This window comes from Euleptes europaea, chromosome 12 (assembly GCF_029931775.1).
Source record: "Euleptes europaea isolate rEulEur1 chromosome 12, rEulEur1.hap1, whole genome shotgun sequence".
Classification (NCBI taxonomy): domain Eukaryota; kingdom Metazoa; phylum Chordata; class Lepidosauria; order Squamata; family Sphaerodactylidae; genus Euleptes; species Euleptes europaea.
In genome coordinates this window covers 4,094,449-4,116,716 of record NC_079323.1, presented here as the reverse complement: position 1 = coordinate 4,116,716, position 22,268 = coordinate 4,094,449, and the positions used below count along the sequence as shown (strand labels likewise).

The following is a 22,268-nucleotide window of genomic DNA, read 5'->3' as shown; positions in this document are numbered from 1 at the left end:
CAGGCCTGGCATGTATATAGGTTGTATATTATATTTCCAATTATACAAACCTCTGGTTAGATTGTCTACAAGTTGTTATACTGGGCTGTATATGTCTCCCATATAAAATGAGTGTTTTAAATATGTGTCCCAACCTTATCCCACCCAACCTTGGGTACCCAGCTGAAGACCGCACTCTGTCCAGGACCTTGGAGAGCAGACAATGCTGAGTCAGACTGAGGGCAACTTCGTATAGTCATCTACAACTGGTATGGAAAGGGGCAAAGGTTGGTAGCACTAATGTTTAGAGGCTCTAGAATTCCCTGCCGAGGTACACAAGAGCCCTTCAACAACTGTTTTAGGGACAAAAATAAAAGAAGGAGTTGGTTTTTATACCCCATTTTTCTCTACCTTTAAGGACTCTCAAAGTGGCTTATAATCACCTTCCCTTCCCTTTCCCACAACAGACAACTTGTGAGGTAGGTGAGGCTGAGGGAGTCCTGAGAGAACTGTGACTGGCCTGATGTCACCCGGCAGGGTGCCTGTTCACCAGATTCAAGTCCACCGCTCTTAACCATTACACCATTCTGGCTGCCTTACAATTGCCTTCCCTTTCCCTCCCCTCAACAGGCATCTTGTGAGGTAGGTAGAGCCAAGAGAATTCAGAGAGAACTGTGACTAGTCGGAGGTCACCCAGCAGGCTGCATGTGGAGGAATGGGGAAACCAACCTGGTTCACCAAATTAAGAGTCCGCCACTGTTAACCACTACACCATGCTGGCTCTCTGCTCCAGAGAACTTCACTGTCATGCCTTCGCTGTTTTCTGCAATGTTATTTCTGTTACTGATGCTGGTTTTTTTGTTTTTGTTTTTAAAAAACCATTAAACCTTTTAAAATCCGCTTTCAGGGATGTTTTATGATTCTGTTGTCTCTGTTGAGCCCTGCTGAAGGAATGGGATGCCTCTAAGCAGCTGCACAAGACTCAGAGCGAAGCCTATGTGTGATCAGAGGGGTGAGTCTTCAAAGTGAGCTGAAGGACAACAGCCAAATGTTCCTTAGTCTGTAGCTTGCAGCCATAGCTCTGTGACAGCAACAGCCGCAAACAGCGGCATCGGTCTGGGATCACCTGGTGTTTTATTGCCTGCTTCAAGGGTGAGCTGGGAGTCTGCTGGGCTGTGAGTTGTTCTGAACTGTATTTTGTTCTGTGCACTTCATTTTGTAAGTGCATAGGCTCTGATCTAGAGAACCGGGTTTGATTCCCCACTCCTCCACATGAGCGGCAGACTCTAATCTGGAGAACTGGGTTGGTTTCCCCACTCCTCCAGATGAAGCCAGCTGGGTGACCTTGGGCTAGTCACAGCCCTCTCAGAGCTCTCTCAGCCCCACCCACCTCACAGGGTGTCTGTTGTGGGGAGGGAAAGGGAAAGTGATTGTAAGCCAGTCTGATTCCTCCTTAAGCGGGAGATAAAGTTGGCATATAAAAACCAATTCTTCTTCTTCTATGTCTCTGGAGGAGAGCAGGGCAAAAATATTTTAAATGAAGGAATTAAAAGGAAGGAACAGAAATAAGGGAACTCTCGGCTGAGTGTCAGAGTGCACGCTTTTGCACGAGGAAGATCCGAGGTTTGTATTCTGGCATCTCCAGATGAAAGAATTTCAGGCTTGAGAACGACCTTTGCGTGAGGTCTTGGAGAGTTCGCTGCTAGTCACAGGAGACAATATTAGGCAAGACGGTCTGACTCACTTTGTCAGTTCTCTATGGAAGAAGTGAAATATATCTACATTTGAAAATTTCAGGAAGTAGAGAACCTTTATGGTTAGTTAGTGTTTCCAACGCTCCAAAAACAATTGTGGTGTTCTCAATTCTCTAAACTCTGGCACTTTGGCTGGCTAAGAGAATTGCTGGAACTAAGGCTGCCAATATTTTTCAGAAACATCACAATACTGAGATGCCAATTTAGAACGCTGGTGTTGTTCCTCGCTGATGGCCTCCAGATGCCACCTCAGTCCAAATGCCTGGCTGAAAAAGTTCATAGAATCATAGAGTTGGAAGGGACCACCAGGGTCATCTAGTCCAACCCCCTGCACAATGAAGGACATTCCAAACTACCTCCCCCCCACACCCCCAGTGACCCCTATTCCATGCCCAGAAGATGGCCAAGATGCCCTTCCTCTTATGATCTGCTTAAGTTCACAGAATCAGCACTGCTGACAGATGGCCATCTAGCCTCTGCTTAAAAACCTCCAGGGAAGGAGAGCTTACCATATCCCGAGGAAGTCTGTTCCACTGAGGAACCCCTCTAACTGTTAGAAAATTCTTCCTAATGCCTAGATGGAAACTCTTTTGATTTAATTTCAACCCGCTGGTTCTGGTCCGACCTTCTGGGGCAAAGTTCCCCTGCTGAATACTCAAGAACTTTTACAGTGGGATCTGCAGTCCCTTATGTACCCTGGGTGGGGTACGTTATGGGAGGGGCCATGGCTCAGTAGCAGTGCACCTGCTTGGCACACTGAAGGTCCCAGGTTCAAGCCCTGGCGTCTCCAGTTAAAAGGACCAGGTAGGTGATGTGAAAGACCTCCACCTGAGACCATGGAGAGCCACTGCCAGGCTGAGTAGACAACACTGACCTTGATGGACCAATGATCTGACTCTGGATAAGGCAAGGGGAAAAGGCCTTGGCTCAGAGGCAGAACATCTGGTTTACACACAGAAGGTCCCAGGTTCAATCCCCAGCATCTCCAGTTTAAAGGACGAGGTAATGTGAAAGCCCTCTGCCTGAGATCCTGAAGAGCCGCCTGCCAGTCTGAGCAGGCAATACCGAGCACGATGGACCATTGGTCTGATTTGTTCAAGAATGCCAGTTCAATGGGCTTGTAGCCTGGGAACCAAGCTAAGGAACAAATCTCCTTTTTACCAGACGATTGAAATTATACTGCTTCCAAAGGCACTGTGTATAAACTGATCTAATGAACTTCATTTCACCAAGTACAGGATCTCTGCTTTAAAAAGCAACAGCCTGTCTAGTTCCCTTCCTTCAAGAGAATAGTCTGCTGTGTGTATTCGCGTACAAGGTTGTCTCTGTACTGATTTTCTGGCTGCTGGCCTGGGATGCCTTTACAGGATGCGGCTGAATCATCTCGATTTCCGCTACACCCTCAAACCCGTGAATAATTCCTTCAAGGTTCAAAAAAGGGGGCCGAGCCTTCAGATGAAAACCTGCTCCAGCCAAATTCAGGAAAGTGCAAAGCTGCCACAAAAAAGCTCACTTTTCATCAGTGGCTGCTACGCCGTGAGATGCATATGACTTCATTTATAAAAATCTGCTCCTTTATTTTGCTGGCAGCCCCACTCCCGCCCCACCAGTTATGGAAGATATAAAATATATACCAGTAATGTAAACTCGCTCGCTCGAGGAAAAAAATTCAGCTTCATTAACAGCCACAAGGAAGCATCTGTGTGCACAAGCCTGACAGCCAGCGATTGGGAAGTGTCTTGAACTAACAAAATAATCTAACTAACCACGCGGCAGAATAATCTCCATTTTCCTCCAAATTTTACTCAAGAGTGCACACCAGCTGTAAAGAAGGAAGCAGTCCTTCCAGGTGCTGAGAACGGGAGAAGCTCTCTATCTGCTTTTATCACACCGGTCACAGCTCTATGATTGTCTCAAGCACACACTGCTATGTCTGTGCTTCTGTATGTTTTAATTGGAATTGTTTAAATGTTTTACATGTGGTGGTGGAAAGGGCCATCAAGTCATAGCCAACTTATGGTGAGCCCGTGGGGTTTTCAAGGCAAGAGGTGCTTTGCTATTGCTTGCCTCTGAGTAGCAACCCTGGGCTTCTTTGGTGGTCTTCCATCCAAGTACTAACCCAACCCCACTTAACATCCGAGATTGGATGGGATCGGGCTAGTGGGTTTTGCTGTTTCACACAGTAAAATCCAGCTGCAAAGTGCATTGAAAGTGGATTGAAAATGCATTATTCAGGATGAGAAACTGCCCTTCAAGCACTGCTTGACAGCACATGGTCACGAGGAAGAGGATTTGGAATGAGAGATTTTCCATCAAGGGTAGAGCTATTTAGAGTCCCCACCCCACCCTGAAAACTTATCACTGGACTTTTGTTTTTTTTTTGATGGAGCGTTATCCTTTTGGTGGACGGTGCCCACGTTAATTTATTTTGTATCTTGTTAGCCACCCTAAGGCCAAATAGGAGGAAGATGGAAGGTTTCTTGCACCTCAGGAAAGTGCCTCTTTTGCTAAAGGAAAGGATCGACGGGATTCAGTCTTCTCAAGGTTATGGAGATTCTTCAGCGATGGTTTTCCTGAAAGTTAGGTTAGTAATTCTGCAACCGAACCTCAGCCTTCTAAACAGAAGGGGCCCAAAGAAGTTCCGGGGACGATACCTTTTTCAGTTGCTGGTCTTTGAAACACTTCACGGCTCTGGCAGGCTCAGAAATCAGGTTCTTGTAGTTTTCGCAGATATTGAGCCTCGACTGGGCCACCTGCATCGTGCCTTCAAGAAACGACTTCCAGACGGGATACATGCTCCTGAAAGACGGAAAGACGTGTCAGGAGGCCTCCAGATGTGTGGGGGAGGGTGAGGAAGAGCAAGAGAAAGAAAGATGGGGGAGAGTTTTATCGCTGCAAATAATTGACATCAGGCTGCCAGTTTATGCACCACTCTATAAAACCAGACAACCGGGGAAGGCAATGGCAAACCATCCCGTAAACAGTCTGCCTAGTAAACGTCATGATGCGACGTCACCCCCATGGGTCAATACTGGCCCAGCACTTGCACAGGGGATAACCTTTACCTTCTACCTATAAAACCAGAGCTCTTCCCACCAAAAGGTCTGTGTTTCTATCAAGTGCCCATAAAGTGAAGATCTATCCCAGGGGTCCCCAATATGGCGCACACTGACGCCTTTCCTGGCGCCCAGCAAGTGTTTTCAGGAAGTGGGTGGGGCTTTTGCCCAGCAAGACGTCTGAATGACCATTGGAAATTTGACTGGGTGCACAGGTTTTAAAAAATGTCCCTCTGGCAGCAGCTGCCAGCACACCACAACGATCTTTACTGTGTGACTGAAGGTGAGCTGCGGCAGCCATGTTTTGGCCGGCTCCCCTCCTGCGGCAGCCATTTCACAGCAGCAGTTTCATGTCAGAATTCCAAAGATGGCCACGAGCTCAAAAAGGTTGGTGACCCCCTGGTCTTTTAACATCCAGCGCTTTAGTGTGGCTTCTGAAAATAAAACCAGGGACAGAATGCTTGGATAAAATATAGTTTTGAGACAAAGGGCACACAAACACAGCAGCGGATTATTGTCACCAGCGATGCAAAGTATCTGAAATGAGTATGCTCGCTAAAACTTACCTAAAATCATTGCGCTCGTCCACTTTCACTCCAGGCCATTCTTTCTTTAAGTACTGGCTAGCCAATTTCTGAACGCCCTGTCAGAGAGATAAATGCAGCATTATTTACAAGGCAACATATAATATCAGCATATCCTTCCCCTATACTAAGTACCATACCAGTAATATGCTAAAATTGCAATAACGTTCTCAGGAGGAAAGTAAGAATGACATTTAAACACACACCCCATTTAATTCCTAGTGGGTTCAGTAAGCAAGATGTAAAAATGTTCATCCATACCCAGGCAATATGAGGTACTGTTTGCCACTCTCATTAGATATGCACTTTCCAGAGCAGTAACATAGGTGAGTTATACCTACACAGTAACAGCGTTAGCTATTGCCACTATAACCTGAGATGATTACTGTTAGATGTTCCCAATATGGTTCCCAGAGACATTGATTCAATTAGTTAGTTCAGAATTAACATGGAGAAGGGGGAAATGTTGTAAGCCAGTTTGAGTTCCGCACTGGGGAAACAAGTGAGTTATAAATGAAGCAAATCATTAAAAAAATTATCCAAGTGGTAGAACAGCAGCAACATACCAAAATATTCTCTCTCAATCATACCATCCTCCTGTGTACTATTGTACACATGAACACATGAAACTGCCTTACACTGAATCAGACCATAGGTCCATCTAGGTCACACACACATGAAGCTGCCTTACACTGAATCAGACTTTGATCAGACCCTTGGTCCATCAAAGTCAGTATTGTCTACTCAGACTGGCAGCAGCTCTCGAGGGTCTCAGGTAGAGGTCTTTCACATCACCTACTCGTCTAGTCCCTTTAACTGGAGATGCTGGGGATTGAACCTGGGACCTTCTACATGCCAAGCAGAGGCTCTATCACTGAGCCACAGTCACTGGTATTTACGATACCTGGTATTTACGATACCAGGATAGAAGGAAAAGAGCAGCATAAGAAGTTCCATTTCATGGTTAGGAGGAGTACCCAATATTGCATAGTAGACTGACTATAGCAGAGCTGTCAAACATATGGCCCGGGGGCAGGATCCGGCCCCTTGAGAGCTCTTATCTGGCCTGCGAGCCAGCTGAGGCAGCCAGCCCACACACCCCACTCCCGATCTAAGCTGGGAGCCCATTGTGGCCTCGCAAGCTAACCACCACCACCCCGCTCCCGATCTGGGCTGGTGAGGCATGGCCCGGCCTGACCAGGTGACATTTATGTCATATCCGGCCCCCGTAACAAATGAGTTTGTCACCTTTGGACTATAGGGTCTGGGATGTGTGAAGCCCTGCCTCAAGCCCTTGTTTGATATAAATGCCAATGAATGACCCAGGTCATCCTTACAGTTCTGTGCATACAGTTGTGGAACTCTGTGCCCCTGGATGTGGTGATGGATGCCAGCTTGGAAAGCTTTAAGAGGGGAGTGGACATGTTCATGGAGGAGAGGACTATCCATGGCTACCAGTCAAAATGACTACTAGTCCTGATGCATACCTATTCTCTCCAGGATCAGGGGAGCATGCCTATTATGTTATATTATGTGTTGTGGAATTATATTAGGTGCTGAGGGACACAGGCAGGATAATGCTTCTGTAGTGGTCTTGTTTGTGGGCTTCCTAGAGGCACCTGGTTGGCTACTGTGCGAACAGACTGCTGGACTTGATGGACCTTGGTCTGATCCAGCGTGGCCTTTCTTATGTTCTTATGGTAAGGAACACAATAGGTATATTTTTAAAATCTGTCCAGATCACTTGGATTGGAGAGGCAAAGGGATTGTAATCAACTGAAATACAGTCAACACCCTGTACTTCCCCCACCCAAAATCCAGGCAAAAAATTCTGTTAGCAACTCATCAAGTTTAAAAGTCTCGCACTCCGAGGTTCTGGATATTTCACATAGGAAAGCGCCAATGGGTACAAAAGCCGCTGTTTTTCAGTCAAGGCAAGTACAGTGGGGTTTGTATTCATATTCAGTATATGATATAAGGTCCTCCTTGTTTGGTTCTCAGGGCCACTTGCCGCTTGGCCTCTCAAAAGGTCCAGAGACAAAGACAGACGCTGTTTGGCTCCAACTGAGAAATCTACCAATAGTTTAACCTCTGGCACAGTTACATTGCGCATGAGGTCTAGGAGTGTGCTCAGTACTTGCTTGTGGGTCACTTGGCACCCTTTTAATTCAAACAGTCGGGATTGTAATAATTTAAATGCAGGCAATGTCCCAGGACTGTTGACATCCTATCTGTCCAACGGTTAGCTATAGTATAGCTTTAAGGGGTTTCCAAACCAGAGTAATTGAATATTTTCACTAAACAAAGTTCATAGCCCAGGTTAAAATTTGGAGATGATCTCATATGGGGGAAAAAGATATATGTAAAAGGGCAGGGTTAGTATAATATTCAGAGAAAAATCCACCAACCCTATTGGAAATAGCTAAATTCGAGTCAAGTAGCACTTTACAGAGACCAACAAGATTTCCGGGGTATAAGCTTTTTGAGTCCAAACTTGATATCTGATGAAGGGAGCTTTGACTCTCAAAAGCTCATACCCCCAAAATCTTGCCATTTAGGAATGCTGTCATAATCTAACTAGTTACTTTAAAGGCCTTCCTTTAAATTAAACATGGTCCCTCATTGCCTTTAAATACATTGGTTATCAGCTGCATTAAATTAATAAAAGATGGATTTCAGAAGAGGAAGCTGAACCACCAAGTTTGACACATGTGTCGTGTTCATCTGCATTAGAAGAGCTAGATTCGAGTCCTATAGCACCTCAGAGACCAACAAGATCTTTGGGTATGAACTTTCAAGAGTCAAAGTTCCATTTGTCAGATACTAAGTTTAAGAACGCTGCAAGTATTTGGTCAAAGCTGACCAGGTGAGGAAGAGAATAGCTAATCATGAGCGTTAATGTGTTTAAAATCTAGTATTTTATGAATATTCACTTTCGAAATAATCCAGGTTTAATACTTAATAGCAGAACCATACCAAAAATTATGGACAGAAACAACCATCCGAGAAACTGAATTCCTCAAAGATATATTATTTACTTCTTATTTTGAGAACATTGATATCCTACTTTTCCAATGATCATCAGCTGCCTTCAAGGTGGCCGATCAAGCCAATAAAATCAATAAAACAAAACCAAAGATCCCCAAAAGTACTAAAAACGTAACAGCAGCAATACATTAACATAACCTTAAAATAATCATACCAGCAGTCAATGCCAATTAATAAAGAAAACTAATAAGAACCAAATACATTAATAAAACAGGACCAATGTCACCAACAAAACCGCACCTAAATTAGCAATACTAAGAACCAAAAACCAATCTTAATCAAGACGGTATAAAAGTGTCATGCCAATTCGTCAGTTTGGCTAGTCCTTGGGAATTAACTTGAAGGATTTTTAACCTTTTTTTAAAATACCAACTGGTGATATACTGGGTAACACATTTTAAAAACTTTACTCCTCCCACCCTAGTAGTTTTGTATTTTACACATGAGCCCCACTAATGGAGAGCAAATACCATACCTGCAACTGAGCTGGCTTCCTTGAACATCTTCAAAAGGTATGACAAGAATCTAAGACTTTCCACTGATTGTTCTAAGGAGGGAAAACCCCTTGCTCTCCACTTGGTTTTACAACCCAGCTTTCCCTGATACTTATCAAAGAAATTCAACTTTTCAGGTATTCTCTACTATCAGACGCTTAAACAGATCCATATGCAGCAGCAGATTACAGGCATGCTGAGAAAAATAGTCTTTGGCAGGAGAATTTTGACAGCAGTGCTCAGGACAGAAGGAATCATGCAAAAGTGTGTTTTGCTAAAACGTTGCGTGAAGTTGAAGAACAAAGCTGAGAAGTGCTACAGATTGCTGTAATGTGGTGATGTGTGAAAAGGAAAAACCTCTTCCTTAAAAACAGATCTCAGACCTATTTTACTTGTTCTCCCAAGGATCTAACCCAAAAAGTCTACAAACTAATTCAAGCGGGAAAGAAGAAACCTTTTGTAAGGCTCCCCAAATCCACCAGCCCTCTCACAAAACTAGATACCCTCAGGGGTCCCCAACAGGATGCCTGAGAGTACCATGGCGCCCACCAAGTGCTTTTAGAAAGAGGGTGGAGCCAGGCGGGGCTCTTCTGCAGGAGGAGGAGGAGGAAGAAAAAGAGCTGGTTTTTTATACCCCGCTTTCCCCAACCGCAAGAAGAATTGGTTTTTATATGCCAACTTTCTCTGCCACTTAAGAACCAAACCGGTTTACAATCACCTTCCCTTCCCCTCCCCACAACAGACACCCTGTGAGGTAGGTGGGGCTGAGAGAGCTCTAAGAGAGTTGTGACTAGCCCAAGGTCATCCAGCTGGCTTCATGTGGAGGAGTGGGGAAACAAATCCAGTTCACCAGATTAGCCTCCGCCAGTCATGTGGAGGAGTGGGGAATCAAACTCGGTTCTGCAGATTAGAGTTTTTATACCCCAATTTTCTCTACCTTTAAGGAGTCTCAAAGCGGCCTTCCCTTCCTCTCCCCACAGAGGGTTGGTAGGCAGGGCTGCCAACTTCCAGGTACTAGCTGGAGATCTCCTGCTGTTACAACTGATCTCCAGCCGATAGAGATCAGTTCACCTGGAAAAAATGGCCACTTGGGCAATTGGACTCCAATGCATTGAAGTCCCTCCCCTCCCCGAACCCCACCCTCCTCAGACTCCACCTCAAAAACCTCCTGCTGGTGGTGAAGAGGGACCTGGCAACCCTATAGGTGGGGCTGAGAGAGTTCAGAGAGAACTGTGACTAGCCCAAGGTCACCTAGCAGGCTTCATGTGGAGGAGTGGGGAATTGAACCCGGTTCACCAGATTAGAATCCGCCGCTCTTAATCACTATACCCCATGTCTCCCTGGCCCTAATATGACACTCTTGACCAATACATCACATGGACACACATGGAGCTTTCTTATACTGAATCAGACCATAGGTCCCTCATGGTCAGTATTGTCTTCTCAGACTAGCAGGGGTTCTCCAGGGGCTCTTAGCAGAGATCTTTCACATCTCCTACTATCACATCCTTTAAACTGGAGATGCCAGGGACTGAACCTGGGACCTTCTGCATGCAAAGCAGATGCTCTACCACTGAGCCACAGCCCCTCCGTCACACTGACTCTCCCCCACTCTCTGCATTCCTTCTACCTCCTTAGTCAGATCGATTTCTTAGCCAGGAACCTTTCCGTCAGGCGAATGCACAATTACCCCTATTACCCCTAGGGCTGAATGACGGGTCATATCACCTGCAGCCTCTAAGTTAAGCAAACGCTTGAAACACATCATGGCTCTGCCTAGCCCAGCCATGCAGGTTTTTAAATCTTCTCCCCTTATCATTGGCTAGCCTTGCATAAAGTAAATTCAGAAGTGGACCAGAGAAGTGGAGCTGCTGAACCCGCAATTGCAAGAGCAAATTATTTCCTCTACTAACATGCTTACAAAGGAAAGAGATCGTGCATTGCAGGCCATCGTAGACATTGTGTCGGTATTGTGAAGAAAATAAGCCCCCACTCCAGAGGAGAGAGGTCACTGAACAAAACTGGGAAATGACCGTCTTGTCATCTATTATAAATTTGATGGATTTGGCCTTGTGCTTCCCACCGGGAAGTACTTTTGAAGACTATTATAAAACACTCCAGATCTCTCCCGTTTAACATCTGTATTGCAAAACAAGAAGTCTTAGCATAGCTCTTAGCAGGATATCCTTTGCAAAAGGCATCGACATCTGTAGTCGCCCTAACATACGAAAAGTTCAGTTGAAAGAGTTTTCTGTTTGATGTTCTTTCTTCTCCCCACCCCCCTTGCTGAGAATACACTGTTTGTGTTGGGTGCTGATGTAGCTTAATTCACACAAACTGTTCAGAGTTCCAGAAGAGTGTCAGGGGAGACGGAGACGGCCACCAACGTGGAAGGCGTTGAAAGGGGAGTGGGCAAACCCATGGAGGAGGGGGCTAGGAATGGCTACTGGTTATGATGGATGTCTAGTCCCGCTAGTACTACAGGCAGTATGACTCTTTAAATAAGCTTCTGGGGAGCACAGGCGGGAGGATGCTGGTGTACTGGTTAAGAGCGGTGGTTTGGAGTGGTGGACTCTGATCTGGAGAACCGGGTTTGATTCCTCACTCCTCCACATGAGTGGCGGAGGCTAATCTGGTGAACTGGATTTGTTTCCCTGCTCCTACACATGAAGCCTTGGGCTAGTCACAGCTCTCTTCGAGCTCTCTCGGCCCCACCTACCTCACAGAGTGTCTCCTGTGGGGAGGGGAAGGGAAGGGGATTGTAAGCTGGTTTGATCCTTCCTTGAGTGGTAGAGAAAGTTGGCATTTAAAAACCAACTCCTCTTCTTCTACTCCCTCTACTACCATAGGCAGTATGCCTCTTTAAATCAGCTGCTGGGGAGCACGGGCGGGTGAATGCTGCTGCCTTCATCCTGCTGGTGGGCTTCCTTGATGCAGCTGGTCGGCCGCTGTGTGAACAGAATGCTGGGCTTGATGGGCCTCTGACCTGATCCAGCAGGGCTCTTCTTACATTCTTGGTGTTTTATATGACACCAGGGCACTGCAGCACCTGTGTGCCGAACACCCATGATGGAGATGGAATTTGTGGCCGCAGTTAATTGCCCACCAAACATCCTTTATTTCCAGGTTCGGGTGACAAATGCCCCTTGGTCGGGTCAGATCAAGCCTGGCATTTGCTACAAATTATGCGTGACCACATCCCATTTTCCCCACTGTCTGTAAAATACTGTTGAAGCCTATTACATAACACTCTAGAGCCAGTGTGGTGTAGTGGTTAAGAGCGGCGGACTCTAATCTGGAGAACCGGGTTGATTTCCTCACTCCTCCGCATGAAGCCTGCTGGGTGACCTTGGGCCAGTCACAGTTCTCTCTGAACTTTCTCAGCCCCACCTGCCTCACAAGGTGTCTGTTGCAGGGAGGGGAAGGGAAGCCACTTTGAAACTCCTTTGGTAGAGAAAAGCAGGGTGCAAAAACCAATTCTTCTTCTAAAAGTGTTTCCGTTTGGCTGGCCTGCACCGGTGAGACGACACAGGCAGTGCAAGACGGCCAATCCAGAACCAGAACCTGGCTCCAAGAAGCAAAACTTGATTGGCCCGGAGGGTCTAAGGCAGAGGTGTCAAACATACGGTCTGGGGGCAGGATGTGCCCCCTTGAGAGCTCTTATCCAGCCTGCGACCCAGCCGAGGCAGCCACCCCCGCAGTCCTGATTGGGCTGGCAAGCCCGCTGTGAGCTTGCCAGCTAATACAGCCGCCGCCACCCTGCTCCCGATCAGGGCTGGTGAGGCCTGGCCCGACCAAGTGACATTTATGTCATATCCTTCCCTCGTAACAAACGAGTTCGACACCCCTTGGTCTAAGGAGGTCGAGGGACTGGTGTTAATAGCTCAGAGAGACTGCGGAACTATTAGCACCTCAAAGACCAACGGTTTCAAGGTATAAGCTTTCAAGAAACAAAGCTCCTCTCGTCAGACACGAATATGAAACCTATGTGGGTCTCTAGAGTGCTACCGGACTCGAATCTAACTGTTCTACTGCAGACCAACACAGCTACCCTCTGAAACTACAGAACTCGCAGCAGTTATGGAGGTAGTTTCATGTTCCGGTCATTTTACTTGTGATATTAAGTGTCCTAATACAGAACGAGTGTGCTGCAAGAAACTCTGTTCTTATACTCCACAAATCTACCCAGACCAAGCAGTGGCAGAACCAATCAATCTGTCTGTATAATCTATAGCCTTCCGCTTCCTGCAGTCATTAACCCAACTTTCAAGCTGCATTTTACAGCTTCTCCAACACCGAAGGGATAGCACCCCCCTCTCTTTGGTCCTATAATAAGTTTGCAATGGAAAGACTGGCAGCGAGGAACATTCAGACAGCCCCGCTCAATCATTTATAATGTTGTGCAGGATTGTTTTACAAATACAGATGCCGGCTTTCAACTACTGGGCAATGGGTTCATGAACTGAAAAGTTCAGTTCATGTTTTAAAGGCACCCTGCCAGTGTGGTGTAGTGGTTAAGAGTGGTGGTTTGGAGCGGTGGACTCTGATCTGGAGAACCGGGTTTGATGCCCCACTCCTCCACATGAGCAGCAGAGGCTAATCTGATGAATGGGATTTGTTTCCCCAGTCCTACACATGAAGCCTGCTGGGTGACCTTGGGCTAGTCACAGTTCTCATTTAACTCTCTCAGCCCCACCTTACCTCACAGGGTGTATTTTGTGGGGAGGGGAAGGGAAGGTGATTGGGAGCCGGTTTGATTCTCCCTTAAGTGGTAAAGTCGGCATATAAAAACCAACTCTTCTCCTTCTCTCACACACATGCATGCTTTTCAATAACTGCAGGTGCAGCGCACAATAGGAGAAGAGATGCAACACAAAGGTATCTCACCGGTAAACAGTATGAGAGGAAGGAAGTAGACGGCCACAAATGTGCGGACTAGTCTGTCAAGGTTTGGGGAAAGTTTTAAACAAACAGACTTCTGTGGTCTCTGTCTGGTCCCCCAAATCATAGAATTGGAAGGGACCACCAGGGTCATCTAGTACAACCCCCTGCACAATGCAGGAAATTCCAAACTACCTTCCCCCTCCACACCCCTAGTGACCAGAAGATGGCCAAGATGCCCTCCCTCTCATCATCTGCCTCAGGTCACAGAATCAGCATTGCTGACAGATGGCCATCTAACCTCTTCTTAAAAACCTCCAGGGAAGGAAAGCTTACCACCTCCCGAGGAAGCCTGTTCCACTGAGGAACCACTCTGTTAGAAAATTCTTCCTAACGTCTAGACGGAAACTCTTTTGGTTTAATTTCAACCCGTTGGATCTGGTCCTACCTTCTAGGGCAACAGAAAACAACTCGGCACCATCCTCAATATGACAGCCCCTCAAGTACTTGAACATGGTTATCATATTCCCTCTCAGTCTTCTCCTCTTCAGGCTAAACATACCCAGCTCCTTCAACCTTTCCTCATAGGACTTTGTAGTCTTCGTACAAAGACAGAGCTAAGCACTGAGCTTGTAGTTAAATATATTGGGGGCGGGAGAGGAGATATTCCTTCAGTACTGCAGTCCCTTCAAAACCCAAAGATGTTTCACTATTTTAAAATATATATATATATATTGAAAGTCAAACAAAAAGGAAATCAGGTAAGTTCTTCAATTCAGTTTTACCAGATGTGTCCCGTAGGAGAGTATGAGGATCAGACCAGGATCTGGGAGATCCAGGTTTGTCATCCCAGTGGCCCTGGGCCAGTCTTTCTCTCTGCCTCACCTACTTTACAGGGTCATTATGAGGATAAAACAGAAGATGGGGGCATGATGTTGTAAGCCGACCTGGGTACCCACTGGGGAGAAAAGCAAGGTATAAATGCCATCAAGTCTCTTCCTACTATGAATCAATGGCCCTGACCTGGCTAGCCCCAGGCTAGCCTGATCTCATCAGATCTCAGAAGCAAATTATGTGGCAATCATGAACAAGGCAAAGGTTGTGTCATCAGATGAGCCCTGCTGGATTAGGCCAGTGAGGGTCCATCTAGTCCAGCATCCTGTCTCAAACAGGGGCCAATCAGTTCCTCTGGAGATCCAACAACAGGGAACAGAGGCCGAGACCTTCCCCTGAGAATAACCTAAGAAGAACCCTGCTGGATCAGACCAGTGAGGGTCCATCTAGTCCAGCATCCCAGCTCACACAGTGGCCAACCAGTTCCTCTGGAGGGCCAACAACAGGGCATAGAGGCCAAGGCCTTCCCATGAAGTTGCCCACGGGCAACGGCATCAGGGATTCTTGCACAAGGGTCTGAGAAATTCAGCTGTCATCACATTTCTTTTTATATTCACCAATGTTTCAGGGACATTTGGAATGCCCCAGTTGAGAGTTTACCGCGGTACCTGACTGGCCACTGCTGGAAATGCGATGCTGGGCTACATGTCTTCATGGTCTGACCTGGCAGTGTTCTTATGAACAGATAGGCTAGAATCACAAATATCAAAAGGACTGGTAAACGAGCCTCAGGGGAATCTGAGCAGGAAGGTTTGCAGCCAGACAACCTTGCTGAGATTTCTAAGGTTCTCAAGAGAGACCCAAGTTGCAAGCTTTGCTTCCAAATCACCACATTTTTCTAACACATTCCTCAGGATCAGGCTGGCCAAGAGCAGACCAGGATGCTCCTGTAGCGTACAAAGGATTCTGACCCACTCCAGATTTTATGGGATAGCAGAATTAGGATCATTTCCTCCAAGAACCCTTACTCAGAAGCATGCGTCAGGATCAGGAGATTGAGGGGTGAGGGCTGCCACTGTGATGAACGAGAGTCAGCTGAGGGAAACTGAATCATGCCTCCTGCCATCCTACACAGCCAATCTCCCTTCACCCAAGGCTACTGTCACCCCTTCTGCCTTCAGAGAAATGGTTAAGTTGACTGCTAGAACTCATAGCTTCTATATTCTAGTAGCCTTTGGGCACACCTGCATTTCTGGTTAAGCCCTGCTTTCCCCGTCTCTGTGCCCGCATGCTCGACTTGTCCTAAAACATTGACCTGGTATTCTTGTACAATTCACAGCTGCATCACGTGGCATGTTAAATCCAAAACTCCTGTTGGTGATTCTGCATGACGAGACATCTGTGTGGCAATGCTCACCCCATCAATCCAACATTCCCCACAATATGAACACATGAAGTTGCCTTCTACTGAGTCAGATGCTTGGGTTCATCAAGGTCAGTATTATCTACTCAGACTGGCAGCGGCTCTCCAGGATCTCAGGCAGAAGTCTTTCACATCACCTGCTGCCTAGTCCTTTATAACTGGAGATGCCGGGGATTGAACCTGGGACCTTCTGCATGCCAAGCAGATGCTTCACTACTGAGCCACAGCCCCTCTCCTTAGTAATATGAAAACATAAATAGCCAAATAGTAGGCATTGCTCAGGTGGCAATTTTGCTTTTCAATGCTGACAATCTTTATATGCTTAGTAATTCCTTTTTGAGGGTCCTTCCTTGGCATACCTAATTGGAGCTCCACATTGGGCTAGGCAAAGTTTGCAGACTTTTTGATTATCTCTTCTCCTTTCCCAAACGCTTCAAAGTTTTTCAATTCCTCCTAAAACAAATGCAGCTACATTTTAAGTCTTAGGCTCCCCTTGCGTTTTTTAATTTACGCAGTAATAACGTAAGCATTCAAACTATGTCAGGTCAAACTTTTCAAGGATTCTTTTAGAAAGGGCTCCAGCCAACACAATCCAAAGGTTCTCTTGAAATAGAAAAAGCCTCCTTTGTTTTTCCTACAGCACTGAATACCCGACAGACTTGTAATCACTGCAGATGTGTTTGCATTCATGTTCCACAGGTAATGAGCGTTAACACACCAGGATACAGAATTGCTAGGTATCAAAACACTTGCCGAGGGGGGGGAAATCTGTTTCGAAAATATTTTTTCTTCTAAGGTTGCCAAGTCAGCTATACTTCTTGACGGCAGCGAAGGAAAAGTGAAGACCTCAGATTTTACACACATACCAAACTGACCATAGAAGGTTTTTTTTAAAAGAAGAAAAGTTGGTTTTTATATGCCGACTTTCTCTACCACTTAAGGGAGAATCAAACCAGCTTACAATCACTTCCCCTTCCCCTCCCCACAACAGACACCCTGTGAGGTAGGTGGGGCTGAGAGTGCTGTGACTTGCCCAAGCTTCATGTGTAGGAGTGCAGAAACAAATCCAGTTCACCAGATTAGCATCTGCCACTCATGTGGAGGAGTGGGGAATCAAACCCAGTTCTCTAGATTAGACGCCACTGCTCCAAACCACGGCTCTTAACCACTACACCACGCTTAATGCACAATTATTGGCATTCAATACAGCAGCAGCCTACTTCCTACAGGTAGCTTTTCACCTTCTACACAAGTTCTGTAACTATGGGATTCCTTACTTTTTCCCCATGTAGGCGGCATCTTTAATCAGCCAATGTTGACTATATGAAACCTTTATTCTGTCTAAGGTAGGGGTAGGCAATCTTTCCTACTCAAGCACTGGTAAAAATACAAGGTCCACTTGTGAAGATGTTGGCTGGCCAGCAAAAAAATTTTTTTTAAAGGTGCTTCATGGGTTTGCCAATGCCTGGCTGATGAGTGTGGAAAGTGATGATTGGCACAAAACATGTCGGTCACTTTCTTCCATGCTGCTGGTACCAATGAGCATAGGCCCTGGCTCAGGGGTAGAGCATCTGCTTGGCATGCTGAAGGTCCCAGGTTCAATCAGTCTGTGGGAATTTTAAGCAGTTTTATTTTTTCCTCTCCCCTCCTACTGTATTATACTGTTTACTACATTCTTCTCCAACAGTGTCGTCCAACTCTACTGAGGGGAAGTCACTGTAATCCAGTTTTATTGATGAACGTATCATAATGGTCTATATTGCATTGCTTTTACAATTCTGTACTTCACCTTGAGTCTGTGAGAAAGATGGATCATAAAAGCAAATATGAATAATGCGCCAGCCCATCTGTAGCTACACCTATAGTCTTTCTTCAAGGCACAAGCCTTAAACACCCATTAATAAACAGAGAATAAGAGCAGCCAACAATAATTTCAACATTTCAGAGAGTAGCAGCAATACACAAAACTAGTTGCTGCTAAACACTCGCAAGGACTGGGATGCTTCTTCTTTCTTTTTTTTAGCCTAGCACCTCAACTACTGGCAGAAAATACCCAAGACTTGAAATGACTACTGCTGAAAGTTAAACAAGAAAGTGCCAAAACAGGACTACAGTTGAACATCAAGAACACACAAGTAATGAGTACAGGAGAATCACTCAACTTTAAGGTTGACAACGAGGAAATTGAAATTGTTCAGAACTTTCTATTCCTGGGCTCCATCATCAACCAAAAGGGGGACTTCAGCCAAGAAATTGGAAGGAGAGTGAGACTGGGAAGGGCAGCCATGAAGTAGTTAGAAAAGATTCTTAAGGAGGTGTCACTGGAGACCAAGATCAAGATAATTCATGCCATTGTATTCCCTATTACAGTATATGGGTGTGAAACAATGAAGAAAGCTCATAGGAAGAAAGTAGAATCCTTTGAAATGTGGTGTTGGAGGAGAGTGTTACAGATACCCTGGACAGCCAAAAAGACAAATCAGTGGGTTATAGATCAAATCAAGCCTGAACTGACCCTAGAAGCTAAAATGACTAAACTGAGGTTGTTGCACTTTGGTCACATTATGAGAAGACAAGAGTCACTGGAAAAGACAATCATGCTAGGAAAACGGGAAGGCAGCAAGAAAAGAGGAATACCCAACAAGAGATGGATTGACTCTATAAAGGAAGCCGCGCCCCCGGCCCTCAATTTGCAAGATCTGAGCAAGGCTGGTATGGATAGGATGTTTTGGAGGACACTGATTCATAGGGTTGCCATGAGTCGGAAGTGACCTGATGGCACCTCAATGGCAAAGAAAAGCCCTAGCTATGGCAGAGAGTGAGTGAGTGAGTGACAGAGACAAGAAAGAGAAAGTTGGCTAGGAATTTCGTCTCAGAACCTCTCTGTGAAAATAAACTACATCTTACATTTGGGCTTCAACATGGTACCTCAGTCAGTTGAAGGTGATAATTGAACAATACATACTGTAAAACATACCAGAAACAAAATTCTCAGTTTTGATGTTACATTAACATACTGCTGTACCTGGAATTTTAATGTTTAAATCACACAAGAGCTATGGAGAAATATGTGAATGATGCCGTGAAAAACTCCTTCATACAAATGGTTAACACTCTTCTTTATAAAAAGAGGTGTGTATCTAAACACCCCGCCAAAGAAACCCCAAGGGAATTCTTTAAATAGAGGCATGGGTTTTGAAAAAAAGTAGCATATACTATTTCCAAGTGTGTCAGGCAGGAGGGAGATGGGTGAAAATAACAGCCAATGACATCATCTAATTATTAATACCCAAACTAATCCAGATACAATTCTCTTCCCTGTCCCAAATGAAAATATATTTTTGGCTTAGATGGCAGATGAAATGGGAATCTAATCAATACAGATCAGCAATACTAATACCTTGTAATGAATAAGGGATACAAAAAAATTAACTCTGGTAATAAATGTATCATCTTCCATAATTGCTAGCCACAATCCCCGTTCTTTAAGAGAAATTCAGTTATTTGTTTTACATAGGTGAATCAGCTAACAGTGGACAACACTTAATTTATAATACATACAGAGGATGAATGGAAATCATTTTGGGGGGGTTGCCCCCAATTCCCACACCCCTGATTAATATTCATGAGGATAATTTCACCAAAGCAGTTATAAAACTATGTCCGTCGGGACCATCATAATATAGTTGTGCTAGCTCAGAAATAGGAAATCCCTTCATCCCTTGAAAGGGGGAGGGGGAGATTAAAAAACCAACAAGAACCATTTTACTGAATGATGGGGGTTTCATAATATTTTAATCAAGTTATTCATGACACAGAAAATGACACTGTGGAAACACAGATAATTGTCGCACAAAGGCTAAGTTCATTTGTTCTGGACAGGTGGCCGGTCTGCGACTCCACGCTGGCGTCCAAAGCCCGCCCACAATAGTGCCAAAGACGATTATGCAAATCACGCCGACCCTTTTTGCTATTTTCCCAGGAAGGGGAGAAGGGTTTCATGTGGAAGCAGCGATGGTTTCCAATCATGGGGGGGAACAAACCAAGGGATTTTTTCTTTCCTGCTTCCAGAGAGACAAGAGGGAGAGAAGAAAGCACGCTTGTAGCGTGTATGTACACGCGTGTCTACGTAAAGGGGTAGGATTTTAACTCGCATCTCACTCCCCAATCGCCTCCTCCTTCTGCTGTTTTACTACGGTTGTGGGCAATCAGAGGAAAAGAAAAAGAATCGGGACAGAAAGTGGTGCGATTTGAAATCTCCATGCGCAAGGACTGTCATCAAAGGGCAGAGGCCATGCTGAAGAATACAGGAAACGCATTATTCAAGCAGAAGGATTTTTGCATTTTGTCTTCCTATTCTGCTGCAGAAAGAAACAGTATAAAGATGGAAATCATCTTCCTGCTGTGATTCAATACCAAACACTTTCAAAGTTAAAGTTGATAGTTATCAAGAGTAGTTCAAATGATTTTACATAATTGACAGTACACGCAAATATTTGTAGCTTATGCTTAGAGGCAAAAAGTATGCATCTTGCTATCTGGCGATTAATCTGGAATAGATTACACAGATGTCTCTGTAGGAGACTGGTGCTGTCTTGGGTAGAGAAGTTGATGTACATGATGTATATCAGCTCCACCCCCACCCTTCATGTATATTCTGCTCCTTCCCCCCTTGGTTTTGGATTACATGGGTCTCTGCCTGATTAGAAATTGAACTCTATAGAAGGGGTCATTTAGGACTCAAAATAACCATGGCTTGGATTAGAAGAACAGTCCCCTTGAAAGAAAGTTTCATAAATTTGCAGATCTTTGGCCTTACCAAAGCCACTTGTGGAGAATTTGATCCCCCCCTCCCCGTATAAAATGAGAAACCAGAAGAACTAGCTGAAGCTATTGGACAGGCAGCTCACTATCACAGTACAGGTACCAAGAAGAAGAAGTCAGTTTTTATATGCCGACTTTCCCTACCACTTAAGGAAGGATCAAACCGGCTTACCATCACCTTCCCTTCCCCTCCCCTCCCCACAACAGACACCCTGTGAGGGAGGTGGGGCTGAGAGAGCTCAAAGAGAGCTGAGACTAGTCCAAGGTCACCCAACTAGCTTCATGCGGAGGAGTGGGGAAACCAACCCGATTCACCAGATTAGCCTCGGCCACTCATGTGGAGGAGTGGGGAATCGAGCCCGGTTCTCCAGATCAGAGTCCACCGCTCCAAACCACCGTTCTTAACCACTACACCAACAGAGGAATCCAGTACCGGTAAGGAGAGAGACACCAGGCACAAGATGCCAATAAAAGTGAAAACTGATTTATGAAAGTTCATAAATCAATAAATATGTTAATGTGAGCCTTTTCTAGCTGCTCTGTTAAGGTGAGAAAAAACAAAGTTACTACCCATCTCAAGAAGGAAAAATGATCCCCTTAATTTGTATCCCCTTAATTATAAAAATAAACCTTTTTTTAAAAAAAGAAAAAAAAAGGAGGAAAAATGATGGACGGATGGCGTCTTGCTAGCTAAGTGTGGACCAAGACAAGATCAGCTCTGTGACATGAATCCAACAGGCTGTATCTAATTTAACACGCTCTCTCACACAGCGACACACACACACACACGGGAAGGCCTAGAAGCAGGGTGTGGTGGTCAAAGCCCCTCAGCACTGTGAAAGCCAGTGTGGCACAGTAGTTAGCATGTCCGGTTAGGATCTGGAAGACACAGGTTTGAATTCCCCACTTCTGCCATGGAAACCTTTTGGGTGACTTTGGGCCAGTCACTTGCTCTCTCAGCCTAACCTACCTCATAGGGTTGCTGTGATGACAAAATGGAGGAGAGGAGAATGAAGTAAGTAGCTTTGGATACCCACTGGGGAGAAAGGCGGGGCATAAACGAAGCAAATAAAAATGAAAACATTCTGAAGTTGGAGGTGCCACTTAGTGACTAGCTGCCGTTAATTTCCCTCCATGAATCTGTCTAATCCCCCTTTAAATCCAATTAAATCCAATTAATACATTCTAAGAACATAAGAACATAAGAAAAGCCCTGCTGGATCAGACCCAGGCCCATCGAGTCCAGCAGTCTGTTCACACAGTGGCCAACCAGGGGCCTCTAGGAAGCCCAGAAACAAGAAAACTGCAGCAGCAGCATCCTGCCTGTGCTCCACAGCACCTAATATAATGGGCATGCTCCTCTGATCCTGGAGAGAATAGGTATGCCTCAT

At 45.4% G+C, this 22,268-nt stretch overlaps 1 protein-coding gene across 1 annotated transcript in view; it reads right to left on the bottom strand.

Annotated features, from left to right (window-relative positions):
* The window catches only part of FCHSD2 (FCH and double SH3 domains 2), a 142,509-nt gene that overhangs the window by 61,574 nt on the left and 58,667 nt on the right, over positions 1-22,268 (bottom strand). The window contains exons 4-5 of the mRNA XM_056858281.1: positions 5,356-5,432; positions 4,388-4,532 (exon numbers count right to left, since the gene is read on the bottom strand). Of these exons, the coding sequence (XP_056714259.1) occupies positions 4,388-4,532; positions 5,356-5,432 (222 nt within the window). The remainder of the gene's footprint in view (positions 1-4,387; positions 4,533-5,355; positions 5,433-22,268) is intronic.